A 12401-nucleotide genomic window follows, 5' to 3' on the forward strand; every position below is an offset into this window, starting at 1 on the left:
TATAGTGCGTTTGTATTTATTGGTTAAATTTCCAATGCCCTTTTATTTCAAACAACTTATTGCTGTGTCTGTTTAGTGTTGAGGATGGGGAAAAGGAATTTCAGAGATGGAAGCCACTCAATATCAGAGCCAGGTTTCGATCCTGGGACCTGTGGGTTATGGGCCCACACGCTTCCGCTGCGCCACTCTGATTGTTGAACATTAATTAGATTTTTTTATTCTTATCCTAAACACAAAAAGGTTGTCGCAACTCGCAATGGAGAATCTTTCATTAAAGTCACCCAAATTGCACAACCAGTCACACTCCATAATTTTCACTGGTTTATACGTCCCTTTCTAATGGTCACCATCATCTCAAACAACGCAAATATACGAAAACACATGAAAATTATTTCAATTCAACACAAGCTCAAACCTCAAAAGCATACAACTTTTTGTTCGATCCCGTTTCTCAAGCGGCGCCAATGTTTGTTTTGCAACCTTTGGACATGTTGCCGATTAGTTAACACTACCGGTCAAATACGAAATATTTAAATAACAAAGAAAAGCAAAGTAAGAGAATTAGCACTTAAAACAAAGAATTCAAGAATGCCTTAAAGCTCTCAAGAATTCGAAACCCTTTTACACGCCCTCCCGCAAGGTATTTATACGTTGGTACTCAGCCTAAATTAGAAAATAAATCGCCTAAAAATTTTATCCACAAATCGAGGGTCAATCACGCCAAATTTGGTAAAACTTGCTTACCAAAAATACAAGATATTTTCCAAATACATAAAAGGATAGTAGCACACATAAGGAAACAAATTTCGAAAAATATTTGGTAATTAAGGCTTACAGATCTCGTCCAACCAGACATTTTTATACGCTTGGAGATTCCCTGCACCAATACCCGACTCAACAACATTTTTTTTTTAAGTACTACCGACTCTATTACAATGTAGTATCTGTTCATAGCTACTTTCTCAATAATATATTTAAATCAACAAGGATTGTTGAGACATTTGTAACTAACTAATGGACTCGCACTAGAAACCATATATAGCCATTAAAATTGATACATTGTGCTAAACGTGAATTTAATTTTTAAAAGAAAAAGCATCATGTTATTAATTTTTAGTGAGACAAGAAATCATTCAGAAACTGAAGTGAAACAAATATAGTAATCAATTTTGTATAATTATAGTGAAAATAAATCTTGATTTATGATTATAGATTAATTTTTTTATTTTGGATAAATCTTCAAAAACAAAAACAAACAAAAAAAAAACTTATTTTCTCCTAATACAAAAATTTTCATGAACTATCATTTCATTTTGTAGAGTGAGTACCTCTATATTATTGGAGACCAAAATTCATAAAGCGAAATTTAAAATTTTAAGAAAATTGTAAAAATGAAGTTTAGTTCTAACGTTTAGATTAAAATACTTTATTATCAAAGCATGAACCTAAGAAGTAGAAAATAATGTAGTAATGCCAAAGACCTTGTGGTCTAGTGGCACCCGGTGTCCCGGTTTACACTCCCACATGGATGATGGCAGTGGGTTCGAGCCTCAGTGGAGACAACTGTTGATTACAAGTGGGGTTGTCACTATCATATAATCATCATACAAGCCCGTTCATGTATCTACGCGAAAGCATAAGACCATGGGAAATCAATCTTAGAGGCCTTAAAACCAACAACAAAACAACCTCTGAACCAGAGACAACACCTTAAATACAAAGTGAACAACAACAAACCAAAAGACAACAAAAATGTTTGCAGATGATTGAACCAAGCCCTCGGAGCATGCTTTAAACCATAAAGAGACCTACAGACATGTTCGACCTTAAAACCAACAGACAACAAAAATGCTTGCAGACGATTGAACCAAGCCCTCGGAGCATGCTTTAAACCATAAGAGACCGCTTAAGCAAACAGACATGTTCGACCTTAAAACCAACAGACAACAAAAATGCTTGCAGACGATTGAACCAAGCCCTCGGAGCATGCTTTAAACCATAAAGAGACCGCTTAAGCAAACAGACATGTTCGACCTTAAACCAACAGACAACAAAAATGCCTTAAAACCAACAGACAACAAAAATGCCTTAAAACCAACAGACAACAAAAATAGCAACAAAAATGCTGCAGACGATTGAACCAAGCACCCTTAAAACCAACAGACAACAAAAATGCCTTAAAACCAACAGACAACAAAAATGCTTGCAGACGATTGAACCAAGCACTCGGAGCATGCTTTAAACCATAAAGATATGTTCGACCTTAAAACCAACAGACAACAAAAATGCCTTAAAACCAACAGACAACATCGGAGCATGCTTTAAACCATAAAGATATGTTCGACCTTAAAACCAACAGACAACAAAATGCCTTAAAACCAACAGACAACAAAATGCTTGCAGACGATTGAACCAACCAAGCACTCGGAGCATGCTTTAAACCATAAAGACATGTTCGACCTTAAAACCAACAGACAACAAAAATGCCTTAAAACCAACAGACAACAAAAATGCTTGCAGACGATTGAACCAAGCACTCGGAGCATGCTTTAAACCATAAAGAGACCGCTTAAGCAAACAGACATGTTCAGGAAACTAAAGATCAATATAGCCTGGAGGTTGACACATATAAATAGTCTCACTCAAGTTGCCATTCAAGAATGCATTATCAACATCCAGTTGACTCACCAACCAACCAGAGGAAAGAGCAAGGGAAGAAGTAACCTGATTGTAGTGGGCTTAACCACTGGACTGAACGTGTCAAAGAAATCTTTTGTCCAAGAACCGGATTAAACCCTTTGTTGTAGATTAATCTTTTAGTTAAGTAGTTGTAAATTACTTTTTTGATTAAGTTTACTTTATTGATGTAATTGTAGTGTGACAAGAAGTACTGAAATGATGGTATCCAATTAGTTCATAATCGCTTTGTTAAAAATTCCCTTAGTTTGTCAATGGGATTGGCTTTTAGTTTGTTTGATGCCTTTGGATGAGATATGAATGTATATATAAATCTCAAATTGTCAGAGTGGTCTTTATAGCATAGTTTAAATGTAATCTTTATATTTTATATATATATATATATAATATATATATATATATATATATATAGAGAGAGAGAGAGAGAGACGGAGACAAAGAGAGAAAGAGATTGCTGCTCAAATGCGGTTGCGCCTTTCTATGCGGTCAGCGCGGTTTACACCACTACTATTAACAAAATAGATCACTAGGAACAGGAAAATGAACGACAATGAAAATGCACAAAACACTCTCATAACTCCCCATGTTTCTAATGTGCATTTTCGAACACTATGGAGTATATATTTGCATACCTAGTGATGTGTTTTTTTATGATGTGTACTTAATGGTGTATATTTGTGTTGTGCATTTCCTAACATTGAGTGCTGTATTTTGTTAACACTAGTGGTAAACCACACCGACCGCACGGGAAGAACAGACATGTTCGACCTTAAAACCAACAGACAACAAAAATGCTTGCAGACGATTGAACCAAGCCCTCGGAGCATGCTTTAAACCATAAGAGACCGCTTAAGCAAACAGACATGTTCGACCTTAAAACCAACAGACAACAAAAATGCTTGCAGACGATTGAACCAAGCCCTCGGAGCATGCTTTAAACCATAAAGAGACCGCTTAAGCAAACAGACATGTTCGACCTTAAAACCAACAGACAACAAAAATGCCTTAAAACCAACAGACAACAAAAATGCCTTAAAACCAACAGACAACAAAAATGCCTTAAAACCAACAGACAACAAAAATGCTTGCAGACGATTGAACCAAGCACCCTTAAAACCAACAGACAACAAAAATGCCTTAAAACCAACAGACAACAAAAATGCTTGCAGACGATTGAACCAAGCACTCGGAGCATGCTTTAAACCTTGCAGACGATTGAACCAAGCACTCGGAGCATGCTTTAAACCATAAAGACGATTGAACCAAGCACTCGGAGCATGCTTTAAACCATAAAGATATGTTCGACCTTAAAACCAACAGACAACAAAAATGCCTTAAAACCAACAGACAACAAAAATGCTTGCAGACGATTGAACCAACCAAGCACTCGGAGCATGCTTTAAACCATAAAGACATGTTCGACCTTAAAACCAACAGACAACAAAAATGCCTTAAAACCAACAGACAACAAAAATGCTTGCAGACGATTGAACCAAGCACTCGGAGCATGCTTTAAACCTTGCAGACGATTGAACCAAGCACTCGGAGCATGCTTTAAACCATAAAGACGATTGAACCAAGCACTCGGAGCATGCTTTAAACCATAAAGAGACCGCTTAAGCAAACAGACATGTTCAGGAAACTAAAGATCAATATAGCCTGGAGGTTGACACATATAAATAGTCTCACTCAAGTTGCCATTCAAGAATGCATTATCAACATCCAGTTGACTCACCAACCAACCAGAGGAAAGAGCAAGGGAAAGAAGTAACCTGATTGTAGTGGGCTTAACCACTGGACTGAACGTGTCAAAGAAATCTTTGTCCAAGAACCGGATTAAACCCCTTTGTTGTAGATTAATCTTTTAGTTAAGTAGTTGTAAATTACTTTTTTGATTAAGTTTACTTTATTGATGTAATTGTAGTGTGACAAGAAGTACTGAAATGATGGTATCCAATTAGTTCATAATCGCTTTGTTAAAAATTCCCTTAGTTTGTCAATGGGATTGCTTTTAGTTTGTTTGATGCCTTTGGATGAGATAATGAATGTATATATAAATCTCAAATTGTCAGAGTGGTCTTTATAGCATAGTTTAAATGTAATCTTTATATTTATATATATATATATATATATATATATATATATATATATATAGAGAGAGAGAGAGAGAGACGGAGACAAAGAGAGAAAGAGATTGCTGCTCAAATGCGGTTGCGCCTTTCTATGCGGTCAGCGCGGTTTACACCACTACTATTAACAAAATAGATCACTAGGAACAGGAAAATGAACGACAATGAAAATGCACAAAACACTCTCATAACTCCCCATGTTTCTAATGTGCATTTTCGAACACTATGGAGTATATATTTGCATACCTAGTGATGTGTTTTTTTATGATGTGTACTTAATGGTGTATATTTGTGTTGTGCATTTCCTAACATTGAGTGCTGTATTTTGTTAACACTAGTGGTGTAAACCACACCGACCGCACGGGAAGACGCGGCTGCACCTAAACTCTACTATATATATATATATATATATATATATATATATATATATATATCAATGTGGCTTGCTTCAGCATTAACCAAAAGATTTTAGGTTAATTGGTCAGATTGCACTAATTTGGCAAGTTGAGGGGTTCAATTCCTTATCTCATAATTTTTAAGTTATGTGTATAAGTTATAAAATATAAATTTAATTTTAGAAAGAGATTTTTTATAATTATTTTTTAAATGTATTTGTAAATTTATAATGTTTCAAATAATAAATTATCAATTATCAATTATAATAAAAATATGTAAATAGATATATTTTTGAGTACATGTATCTAGATATATAATAATTTATATCTTGAAATATTTTTTAAAACTTTTTAAAAATAATAAAAGGCTATCTCAATTCAATTAAATTTCAAATTGAGTCGGAGCGGTTTAAATAATAAAAAATAGCTGACCTAGTCCATAACTCCAAAAAATAATAATAAATAGGATTGAACTGGCCTTGTCCAAAGAATAAGCGGGACGGGTCAATGGTTTGTCAAACCCGGCTAGCCAAAACCCATCCATTTGATACCTCTAGCAACATAACACAAATTCAAATGATTGTGGTAATCCTTTGTATAGTACTTACTTATTGAGAACCCTCATATAATGCTTGTTTGTCGTCTTTTCTGTTGTCACATTTGGAAAACAAAAGAAACACATCAGATTAACGCGCCCAGTGGACGCGTGCACTGGGCACTATGGTTGCTCAACACGCAACCACATGCAAATTAAACCATATTTGCACATGGTAGGATCCACTTTTCTTATAAAAACTAGCTCCTTGAAGGAGGGTGTTTTTTTTTTTTTTGTCTCCACTATCTCTCACCTCCATATCAGCCACATTTCCTCAAACTACACCAAAATCTATTAATGTGGATGCGCTACCAGCTAAGCTAGGATTCATTGACAACACAATCATTGCTCCAACTAGAGGTCATTCACAATTTGCAGTATATATGGTTGAAATGCAAAACACAATGGTGAGTAGTGTCTCTCTATTTCATAGAGTTCTTGGAAATGGCTCTAAAGCTTCATTGAGAGACAACTGAACTAAATGAACAGTTGGACTGTTGTGAGGTGTTGTCTCCTGCTTCTTAGGTTCATGCTTTGTTATTTATTCATGTACATATAATTTTGTAACTTGTAAGCTAAGTGTGAACTAATACTAATAATGATTAGAGTTAATTTCATTTTTATCCTAGATTTATAGGTGACAATTCATTTTTAGTCATTTTTTATTAGAACATCCTTATTTGGTACTAATATTATTGTGGCATGACCAATTTTAGTCCTCCAGCAACAAAATCGTTGAAATATCGTTAAATTCAAAGACATTTCAATCTTTTTTTTATACAAAGTATGTTGTACTTCTATATTTTTATGTTCATTTTTTTGAAAAAAATTCATAATTGAAGACTGAAATGTCCTTGTATTTGACAATATTTAAACTGATTTATTGATAAAGGACAAAAAATGGTAGGGCCAAAAGTTGATGTTCTAATAAAAAATGACTAAAAATAAATTGGCACATATAAATTTAAGACCAAAAATGAAATTAAGTGTAATGATTAAGACTTAAGACTGGCCCAAGGGCAGATTATTCCATTCCTTCCTTATACAGTATACTTTATCATGTTTACTTTAAAGTATTGTAATTATTGGGAAGAAAGTATTGTAATTAGGTACTAATTGATTATTATTGGTTATTTCGAGATTGTAACTATTGTATATTTCTTAATTAATTAAACGTTGATAATTACTTTGTATATCTTATCTTATCTGTGTTTAAAAATATTTATATCATCAACAATGATTAAGTTCTAGCTAGTATCATTGGAATTGTAATTGCAATTGTGATATTATAATCTAATCAATACAGTATTTTTTTTTTTTTTTGAGTACTAATCAATACAGTATATAATTTATAAAGCATTGTAATTTTATTCAAATATCATTACATCAATATATTAATATATGCATTGGGCTAATCAAATAAAGTTTCCCATGTTTGATTGAACTTTGTTATGATATATGTGAAGCGTGATAATTTTGACTCCAAAAAGATGTATAATAACTCAAGAAACTAATACAATTTCACAATCTTTTATATTCATTTAATCACCTATAAATTAGTTGATTCAATTAAAAATTAATTAAATGGAACCATATCTACTATCTACTATACTAATAAGAGTCAAAGAGAGTTAGGCCTAAAATGGGTAGAAAAAATGGCGGTCAAATTATTTAATCAAATGGATTGTTCAGATGAATTATTTGATCAAATAAATGGTTAAGATAATTCAGATTAATATTATTAATAGAGATTACCTAATTTAACCTTACTTTTATGATTATCCGTTAAGTTTTCCGTTAAATATTCTCTTCTCCGTTAATATTCCGTTAACTTTTAACTTACCCATTAATTTCTATAAGAAAGGTCTTAGGTTCGAACCTCATCTCAATCAAATTTGACATAATTAAGTTTCTCACTCTATTTTACTCTTATTAAATTAAATAAATTAGTAGCTACAACAAAAAATGATACATATGTATTTCTTTAATTTAGAATTATGTGTCTACAATACCTTTATTTGAAAAAATTATTCATTATCAAAAATTTAAATTAAATAAGAGAAAATAATTTCATTAGTTATATTGTCTTTTTTTTTTCTCATGCAAAGATTCTTTACATTCGAATTTATTAATTGATATTCATTGCATTATCCATTATCTTATTTTTACAATATCTTGTAATTAAATATCAAAGTTATAGTACAAAATAATGTTATATATTTATTTACCAAATATTTTATTAATACTATGAAAAAAAAATTAAAATAATTTGAAGCTAATTATATTAACTACTTGGGGATTGGTTGACAAAGAGAGTACTCAAATAATAACTCAACAAATTGAAGCAGAATCACTCTATTTTACTCTTATTGAATTAAATAAATTAGTAGTTACACAAAAAAAATTATACATATGTATTTCTTTAATACCATGAAAAAATAAAAAAGAATAGTTTGAAACTAATCATATTAACTACTTGAGGGATTTGTTGACAATGAAAGTACTCAAATAACCCATTACCCAGCAAATTGAAGCGAGAAACTACCTTTTATTATCTTTGGAATACATAATATTTTAAATTTTTAAATTTTTATTAATTTATTTATTCTTTTTTCTTAAACTAGAGATTTCTTTATCCACAATAACTCATTCAACAATAATGGTTGAACCAAATGAACCCCAAGCAGAACACCTAAAGGAAAGTCCATAGCTCCTATATCATAATCTCATTGCATGACGTTGTCATCTATGCTACCAACAACAACCGAATTGCAAATAACACACTACCAACAAAAAGGAAGAGAACAAATAGTAAAAATGAAGACAATGACAATGTTACTCAAAAGAGAATTAAGAACACTTAAAAAATTCAAATTAAAAGTAGTATTTATTTAGGCTATCATTTTTAGACCAAATATTTAGACTATCGATTTTACAAGGTTGCAAACATTTATTTTAGTAATAATTATAATGAATTTTCTATATTATCTTGGATTCATATACTTTGAGTTAGATATTTAAATAAAAAAATTCGACATTCAATTACCCATGTATAAACTTCTCCTATATAATGTTGCATTGATATACTTTCAAATATTTATTTAAATATAAACATTGGGCATTAACTCATTCGCGTAATGCGCGTATAAAACTAGTAACCATATAAAACCTTAATTTAGACGTATAAAATTTTGTATATATCTAATATTACTGACCTGCCTATGTTATATATTCACTTCAATTATTTATTTTTCATTCTCCACTTTTAACTTAAAAAATACTTTTATTAACGCTCATTTTTTTATTTCTTTTTTCTTTCTCCAATTTTTCATTTGTCGTAAAATAAAGTTTAAAAAATCAATTAGTAAACATACAAAGTTTGCTTTATTGGATACCATATTTTTAGAGTGGAATTGTAGACATTTGTAACGAAATAACATCAAAAGCCAAAGGCGTTCAAATTGAGACAATTTTAATTTATTGATGAGTTCACATGTAATGTGCTGTTCTTAAGACTTCATGATTATGATCACCTGTGTCACATCATGATGTTAAACATGAAAATAATTCCTTTTTGTTTTAATTATCAAATTTTAGGGAGACAAAAAAATATCTTGTACAAACTAAAGTAAAGGGTCTGTATGAAAACTCAGAAAAAATCAAATATATATATATATATATATATATATATATATATATATATATATATATATATATATATATATATATATATATATATATTAATCAATTTCGTCTGATTGTAGCAAAGTTAATTCTTGATTTAACTATAGATTCATTTTTGGGGTTTGGATAAGTGTTCATAAAACAAATGTTATTTTGTTCTAATATAAATATAAGAGTTTATAGACATTAAGGCAACAATCTTAATCTCAGCCAAATTGTTGGCCAAAAAGATAACTGAATTAATCATAAGATTCCAACTTTGCTCTTCACCTAAAAGTGCACATTAGGTAGCGGTTGCGGTTCATAAATTAAAATTTATAGACGTCAAAAAGTGAATATTAAATCATGATTTTTGTAGGAAAATGTAGCATTACTTAATATTTATTTTAATACTAGTGACATGCCTCGGTAAATTCAAATTTAATCCGTGTATAAGAAAATTACATATAGTAGACTAAATTTGTTATTTTCTCTTTCCATATTTGTTTCATAATATTTTTTTTTATGTGACATTATCTATCTAGTTTAAATTGCTTGATTTCTATATCAAATACGGAGTAGTATATTAAATAGAGCGACTTTTTTCAATTATTGCTACTTTTTTACTTAATTGTCTATCAATATTTGAGATCTCATTATGAGTTAATCAAAATAATATCATATCATATAAATTTAGTTATTTGATATAAGAATAATAAGATTATAATATCTAAAGAAATTTAATGCCACCTAATTCCAAGATATATACTAAATTATGTCGCCCATTTATTATTTGCATAGAAAATATCTACTAAAATTAGTATAAAATATTAATTTCATGTGCAATAATGTTACCGGACCATGAGTTTTAAAAAATTCTTTTTACTGTAAATTAGTCGACCTATCATGAATTAATAAAAGTTAAAATATTAGAACGTAATTTTGGCAAGAGAATATAACAATACTTTAAGAAATGAATACCATATGGAGTCCTCCGACTATAGTAATTTTGCCACATTGAAAGACTGCAACGGGTTAAATTTTAAAAGTTGAAAGATTATAAGTGGTTAACTTAGACCACAGATGATAATAATTTGATAATTGAATAACATAAGTGATCAATTTAAAAGTTTAAGACTAAATATGACAAAATTACTATACTCGAAGAACTGTATATGATATTAACCGGATAAATATGTATAGAAAATGAGAATGAGGGAGTACAGGTAAGAAAATTTAATTTGTTGCCAGTGAGACACATACTGTATCCTGTGACAGTGTGAGTAAGATGCAACACATTTTTAACGTTAAAGGCGCAGGTAATGTAATTCCATTTGAGAAATGGTTTGACTGAGGTGGGACCACCCAAATCCAGGTATATACTATACAATACAGAGATGTTTGTGGGCCCGGTCTACACTTGTCAGCAATCCCAATCCGTATACCGGTTTGAGGTTTCCGAACTATAAAAGGGGCTTCGTTCTCTGTGGTGGGGTCAGATATTATTCATCACAAAGGAAACCCTTTTCTTTTCTTTGATCATAAAAATGGGTTCTGAGAATGTTTTCAGTGGTTTTTCTGTGTCTGATTCTCAGTCCCCAAACGCTCTTTCTCCGACTTCGGCCCCGGCCCAAACCCCGCTTTACCGCCTTGTCGGCGGCAGCGCCGCGGCAGATAACGGGGAAGCTTCCAGGGGGAGAAATGCGGCTGTGAAGGACCGCCACACCAAGGTTATGTTAATGGTTCTAATGTGTTTCTTGTTACTTCTTCTCTTTGTTTGTGATTAATAAACATAACTTTATTCATAACCTCACAGGTTAACGGGCGTGGACGGCGGGTGAGGATGCCGGCGCTCTGCGCCGCTCGCATCTTCCAGCTGACGAGGGAGCTCGGCCACCGCACCGAGGGGGAGACGATTCAGTGGTTGCTTCGCCAGGCGGAGCCGGCGATCATCGCCGCCACGGGGACGGGAACTACTCCGGCGTCGGCGGTCACCACGTCCCCGTCCGGCGCCGTCATTGCTTCCGGGCCGCCGCCGTCCGCGATGGCGCCGCTGGCGGGGATGAGCCGGGTGCTGCCCCTGCCTATCCCTTCTCCGTCCGTCGTCGGCGCTAGTAGGTACGTGGCGGCGGCGCCGACAAACCGGGTGCATCAATTGTCGGTGCCTTGCCTGGGAAATGGCGGTGGCAGGTACATGCAGGCGGCGGCGGCGGCGGCGGAGATGGGGTTGTTCTCGATCACGCGGCCGTGTTGCCGGTTCGACTTGATTCAGCCATCATCATCAGCAGCACAGCATGATTTCTCAGGCAACGTTCCGTCGTTCACGTCGATGCTGATGCAGACGTCGCCGACGATGAATGATGTGGAGGGGGGGCACTATGAAGATGTTGGGAAACATTAGTCGTTAGATATACATACACCTCTCTCCTGTATTCTTAGCTTCTCTGTGTGTTTCTTGAAAATGGCGTATTCCGGGGGGTAGGTGGTTAGGGTTTCATGGACAAAAAACTTATCTAATTTTCTATTTGTTGCAAATTCAGAAAGAAATGAAAGTTTAGGGGTTATTCTGGGTTTTAGATACTCAAATTATGAAAAATGAAATGAAAGAGCAGTTTTATTTTGGAAAAATAAAAAATACTTTTTTGTGTTTTGTGATCATTTTATGATTTTCTAAGTTTGTTTTTTCATATGAAATTTTAAACTCTGAATTTTGAAACATACAGATGAAATGGGATTAACCCTGAATTTGGAAAACTAAAAAATACTTTAGAGTCACAATGACCCTATTTGGTAAATGATTGTTAGTTGATATTGTTAGCTGATTGGGTTAAAAGGTATAATTAATTGAAAATATTAGCTCTCTTTAGAACGAAAATATTAGCTAATTATAGAAAAGTGTTTGGTAAATTAGTTGTATGGTAT

At 32.9% G+C, this 12401-nt stretch overlaps 1 protein-coding gene across 1 annotated transcript; it reads left to right on the forward strand.

Annotated features, from left to right (window-relative positions):
* The first annotated feature begins 11026 nt into the window (after window positions 1-11026).
* LOC116029543 (transcription factor PCF1) lies at window positions 11027-12137 on the forward strand. Its single transcript, XM_031271592.1, has 2 exons — window positions 11027-11209; window positions 11296-12137. Exons 1-2 carry the CDS (start codon window positions 11027-11029, stop codon window positions 11878-11880), a joined length of 768 nt encoding a protein of 255 aa, XP_031127452.1. The 3' UTR covers window positions 11881-12137.
* The last annotated feature ends 264 nt before the right edge of the window (window positions 12138-12401 follow it).

The sequence above is a fragment of the Ipomoea triloba genome, chromosome 9 (genome assembly GCF_003576645.1).
Source record: "Ipomoea triloba cultivar NCNSP0323 chromosome 9, ASM357664v1".
NCBI classification, from domain to species: domain Eukaryota; kingdom Viridiplantae; phylum Streptophyta; class Magnoliopsida; order Solanales; family Convolvulaceae; genus Ipomoea; species Ipomoea triloba.